Source organism: Lolium rigidum, chromosome 6, assembly GCF_022539505.1.
Source record: "Lolium rigidum isolate FL_2022 chromosome 6, APGP_CSIRO_Lrig_0.1, whole genome shotgun sequence".
Classification (NCBI taxonomy): domain Eukaryota; kingdom Viridiplantae; phylum Streptophyta; class Magnoliopsida; order Poales; family Poaceae; genus Lolium; species Lolium rigidum.
This window is the reverse complement of record NC_061513.1, coordinates 28,783,934-28,789,172: the sequence shown is the minus strand read 5'-3', so window position 1 is coordinate 28,789,172 and position 5,239 is coordinate 28,783,934. Positions and strand designations below refer to the sequence as shown.

The 5,239-nt window shown below is 47.2% G+C and overlaps 1 protein-coding gene across 1 annotated transcript; it reads right to left on the bottom strand.

Annotated features, from left to right (window-relative positions):
• LOC124662356 (glucan endo-1,3-beta-glucosidase GIV-like) lies at positions 1–1,878 on the bottom strand. The gene is made up of 2 exons (XM_047200204.1): positions 1,791–1,878; positions 1–1,007 (listed from the first exon to the last, which is right to left on the bottom strand). The coding sequence occupies exons 1-2, from the start codon at positions 1,876–1,878 to the stop codon at positions 1–3; spliced, it is 1,095 nt and encodes a 364-aa protein (XP_047056160.1).
• Positions 1,879–5,239: the final 3,361 nt, after the last annotated feature.

Below are 5,239 nucleotides of genomic sequence, written 5' to 3'. Positions count from 1 at the left end.
TTATATATGTGGCAGTGTTCCTGCAAAATTGATGGGGTACACCGGCAATTTGTTGGTAGTAGGGTGGAAGAGCCCAAAGTTCCTCTGCGTCTCTTCTCCATGCTTCTGGTTCTCGTTGAAGATGGAGGAGACATACACCTCCAGCGGCACCCCCGTCGCCCAAGACTTCTTCGGAGTACCGAAAGGCCCAGGCTTCTCGAACGTACCCTTACCGTAGGCCACATGGTCGATAAGCCCCTGGTTGTAGGCCCTCGCGTTCTCCACTGTGGCTCCCACCCCTCCCGCCGACGGCCACCCGCTCTCAGACACCACCACCCACGCCTCCGGCGCCCCGGCCTTCTCCAGCGCGGCATACATGGCGTCCACCATGGCATCGAACAGGTTGGTGTACACTAGCCCATTCCCGCTGTCCTTCACCGGCGGCGCGCCGGGCCGGAACAGGGCGTAACTGAGGTTGATTTTGTCAGGGTTCCCCTGGTACGCGAAGTAGGGCTGCACGTTGATGAGCAGCGGCGCGTTGGTGCTCTCCAGGAACCGCGCCACTTCCGCCATGTGGGGCTGCGCGAACACGGCGCTCGACGGCGGGAAGGAGTTGGCGATCACGTCCATCCCCACGGCCGTGGACACCCTGATGGCAATGCCCGCAGGGCCAAGGGTGTTGATGAGGTTGCGCATGGCGGGAACGATGTTCTGCGCGGCGCCGCCCGTGAGCTCGTTTCCGACGACGATGTACCTGATTCTGACCTCGGGGTAGTACGGCTTCACGTTGGTCTGGACCCAGGAGGCGGCGTTGGAGGAGCTGGCGGCGAGGAAGGCGACCTCGTCGGCGGTGGTGCCGAGCGTGACCTCGACCTGGGTGTTGCGGAGGGCGTCGAGGGTGGCGTGCTCCACGGAGTAGACACGCATGCGGTAGATGTTGTAGGTGCGGTAGAGCGGCACCACGTCGCGCGGAGGAGGGAGGTTGTTGCCCATGATGCCGTAGCACACGCCCACCACGGCGGTGGACCCTGCATGCATGCACCGTCCAACAGAATTAATTACATCCGCTAAATGGAGTAGGTGCCAGAAAATCGAATTAATTACAGCCGCTAAATGGAGTAGAAACAGTCCGTTCAGCATTTCCGAATTAATTAGGTGCAGTAATATCCATCCATCGGTGCATACTACGGTACAAAGCCGCTAAATGGAGTAGGTGCCAGAAAATCGACATTTTCCCCTCATAACCAAACAAGAAAATGTACATTTACATCTGAAAAACGCTCTACTTTGTTCAAAATACGTCTGCAGTTTCAAGGCATATATATGAAGAATTTTGCATTAGGAAACTGTCACTCACTATTTCTGATTTCTTCAATTTTCCCATATCCAAGCTAAGTGTACGTAGAAACTAAGGAGATCATGTGTTAAATTTTAATTGTCTACGAGAAAAGTTTTTTTTCTTACTTTAAAATGGAGTGAAAAGAGAGAAGTACACTTTTTGATTGGAGTAAGCATTATTACAGCTAGCGTTCTATACTAAATATATTTCTCAAAAATTAATTTGTACTGAATATATCGAAATTCTAAATAATATACTCCCACTATCTCATGAAATTTGTCAAAGATTTGACTAATTTTAGATCTATCTACATACTAAATAGTGTGTAGATCTGTAGATACAACCAAATTTAACAAATCTAAGATAATTTTCATGAGACGAAAGGAGTACTCTAAACTTCCTTTACGAACAAAAGAGATGCATTATATGCAACACAGAAAGCTAGCTAGCTCCACAATCTAGATAGATACACACGTACATGCAGGGACGACGCAGGCGACAAGGACGCCGACGAGCAACGACGCTTTAAGCACCGGAGTAAAGCCTCGCATGCTCGACATTGTCTCCTACGTACGGACCTCAGCTACTATATAATCTGCTCACTTTTCCTTTACGGTGCGATATGATGTACCCGGCCAGAACAATGTCACAAACCGGTAGGAGACCCCGTACTTATACTCGCGCTCAACGTGTGAAATTACGATACTGTACATAAGTTTCGTAGACTACTTCTTCTCTATGTTACTCTAGCTCGTCGTTAACAGTTCACCTACATATTTTCACAGCTCAGTTCTGCAATTTCTGGGGTGGCACATACCAAATCTATTTCCGCTACATTTATGTTTCCAGATATGGAAGATCCTCGAATTGATTTTTCAAGATCTTGCTCTTCATTGCTGGGCATATCTGGAAATATAAATGCAGTGTACTACTATGTGACACCTATGAAATTGATTAGTACTACTATGTGACATCTGTAAAATTGTCATATATAGTGGACTAGATACAGATAGAAATAGTGAACCTAGACACTCAAACACATCTAGATATATTTTTTATATAGAAAAAACCTAAAACATCTTATAATAGTGAATGGAGTGGGTCCATTTTGTTTGTTTGGTGCCTTGAAATTTCTGGAGCCAAAAGCAATTCAATTGATCCTTCGAGGCATCTAATAAACATGTATGCATTTATATTATATATGTGCATTATATTTTCCCTAGTTAGGCATGGTATTGTCCAATGAATAATGGGTGCACCATTTTAATCGAACCCTGATTAACACATAATCCGGACTTTCAACTTAGATTTTATCAAACTTGCAAACCAAAACGTGGACACAAATTGCATTAGGTTACCAACTGTAAACTAGAAAAAACTTCGTACTTGAAGATTTAGAATTACCGACTGGGCAATCACCTAGAAGAACATCTCCGGTTAAGAAAAATGAATAGCCGCAATGATGGCAACGGGAAACAAAAATTGTAACCACCAAAGTTTTGACAAAACTGGGCGAGGGCAGTGGTGGCTGCAGCAACGGTGAGGATGGTGCCAGTGAGATATGGCCGAGCGATCGGGTTTGCCCCGGTGGCACATAGGATGACTGACCGCAGCCAGTCCACTTTCGTCAAAGGTAGATGCTTGCATGGAGGCGCTTCAGGAGATTGCGCATGAGCTTAGAGAAAGCAAGAGAGCTTACTTCTGAAACTTGACTTTGAGAAAGCCTATGACCGTGTCAGGTGGGACTCCTGCAGGAGGTTCTCCTCAAGAAGAGCTTCTCACCCATGGTGGTCCACAGGCTGTTGCAGCTGGTCAAGGGAGGCTAGAGTGCAATTAGCGTTAACGGGGAGATCAGACCTTATTTCTGAAATGCACGGGGAGTGCGTCAGGGTGACCTGTTGTCTCCCATCCTCTTTGACTTACTTGTGGATGGCCTAGCGGCAATCCTAGCCAGAGCAAGACAAGCAGGTCACATTGAAGGGGTGATGGACCATCTAATTCCAGGGGGTGATTCATCTGCATTATGCGGATGATACTATGGTCCTGATCAAACCAACTTTCTTGGGAATCGTGAACCTCAAGACCATTCTCTTGTGTTTTGAAGATATGTTGGGACTCAAGATCAACTTCGATAAGAGCGAGGAGGTAATCACAGGGGTGAACACCGAAGCTCAGCAGGCGGTGGCTGATTTGCTCAACTGCAAGCTGGGTAGTTTCCCCATCAAGTACCTGGGGCTCCCGGTTAGCGACAAGCCGCTCAGGGTGGCGGACTGGAGCTTCCTCCCGGAGAAAGTGTGTCACAGGGTTGACCCATGGCAGGGCATGTTCCTGGCCTCGGCAGGCAGACTGGAGTTGACTAACTCCTGCCTATCGAGCTTGCCACCGTTTCCATGAGCCTATACATGCTACATGATGCTACTCACAAGGCCATGGATAAACCCACTCCCGCTTCTTCTGGGAAGGAACCGAGAACAAGTGTAAATAACACTTGTTTGATTGGGCGACTGACGAGTGATTAACTCGTCAATGCCTACATGTTGTAGACTTAGGGTTTCGTAATAAGTAGAGGGAAAGTAGATCTCGAAGGTTAAGCTGAAAAAAGGTGCTCAACTCAATATTATGGTGGCTAGGTTACAGTGATTTCGATCCCTCTTTCACCCTTGGCTCCCCCTTTATATGAAGGTGAAGCCGAGGTTCTTTCGTACCGTATAAGTTACAAATTGTCGGGCCGCGTTGGGCCTTTCCTTATATTGGTACAAGATTCCTATAGTAACTCTATTTTCTTAATCCGAAGGCTTCCAACTTTCGGGCCTCCAAAGCTTCGAGTCCATGGGCTTCCTACTTTGTTGCATATTAGGGGTACTTATTCAACGCACCCAGTAGGCATACTTATGTCAGTGTAGCCCCCGAGATTTTACTCGATTCGCAGAGTCGAGCGGAATCTCCATCATGCACTTGTTTCATAATACTTTTCGAGTCGTACTTCGATTTTACTCAGCGTCGATATTATACAGGGATAATGGTAAATGAGGCTGGTTCTTGTGACGGATCAGGTACCAGTTAATTGCTCTGGCAAACCCACATAAACCTACTTCAGGTTCAAGTCCCTGGACTCAAACCCGGAAACCTGGCGTAATTCGACACGTGCCGCTTTAGGACTTATTGTGACTTGAATTCCAGTTATTTTATCGAGTACAACGCGTCCATCGGGATTTTTCTTCATATTTGTTGATGTGGATTATGTGGGAGAGCGCATTCATGTGCGATGCCATGCCACAGAGGACGGGTCCTGGGATCTTTACTTTGTGGACCTTTTATGAGTCAGGCATTCAGAGTTTTTATCGCAGCGGACGCACTCTGAGAATATATTGTCGAGTGTCTTTGTACGGCTGATGGAATACTTCATTTCTTCGGGTTGATGTTTTATATAATATCTTGATCTCCTGATGGGAGTACATGACGAGTTATATGTAACTCGAAGATGTTTGTAGATTTTCCTTCTTTTTACTTATATATTTCATCGGGTGCGCGACGAGCACTCACAATGGGAGTAGCCCCCGAGGCGGGCTTGCGAGAGAATACGTTGGGAGAAAGGAGAAACTTACGAGCTCACGTTGGCGGCAGAGGCGAAGGGGTCGAAGTTTTCCGGCTCTTCGGGAGTAGATTCTTCGGCGGCTAGTTGAGACATCTTCGATATGCCGGAATTTTCTTCCTTAGGAGTTCTTTTCCTCTTGCGCTTATCTGGGGAAGCTGCAGGAGATGGAGAATTTGTATGGGAGGAGCCAGAAGAGTTTACTGACTCTGAAATTCTATCAGAGGAACCCGCACATTCTTCAGATTATGCGGGTTCACTCTCTCGGATAGAGGTTTCCTGCGAGTCATCAGTGATGATGGCTCGCTCAGGTACATCCCCACCCTCGG

Bases quoted from the DNA above. Each gene is read 5' to 3' on its own strand.
- LOC124662356 (XM_047200204.1), bottom strand. From the start codon at position 1,878: ATGTCGAGCATGCGAGGCTTTACTCCGGTGCTTAAAGCGTCGTTGCTC. The intron at 1,008-1,790 runs GTGTATCTATCT...GCATGCATGCAG, and splicing joins CGTCGTCCCTGCATGTACGT to GGTCCACCGCCGTGGTGGGC.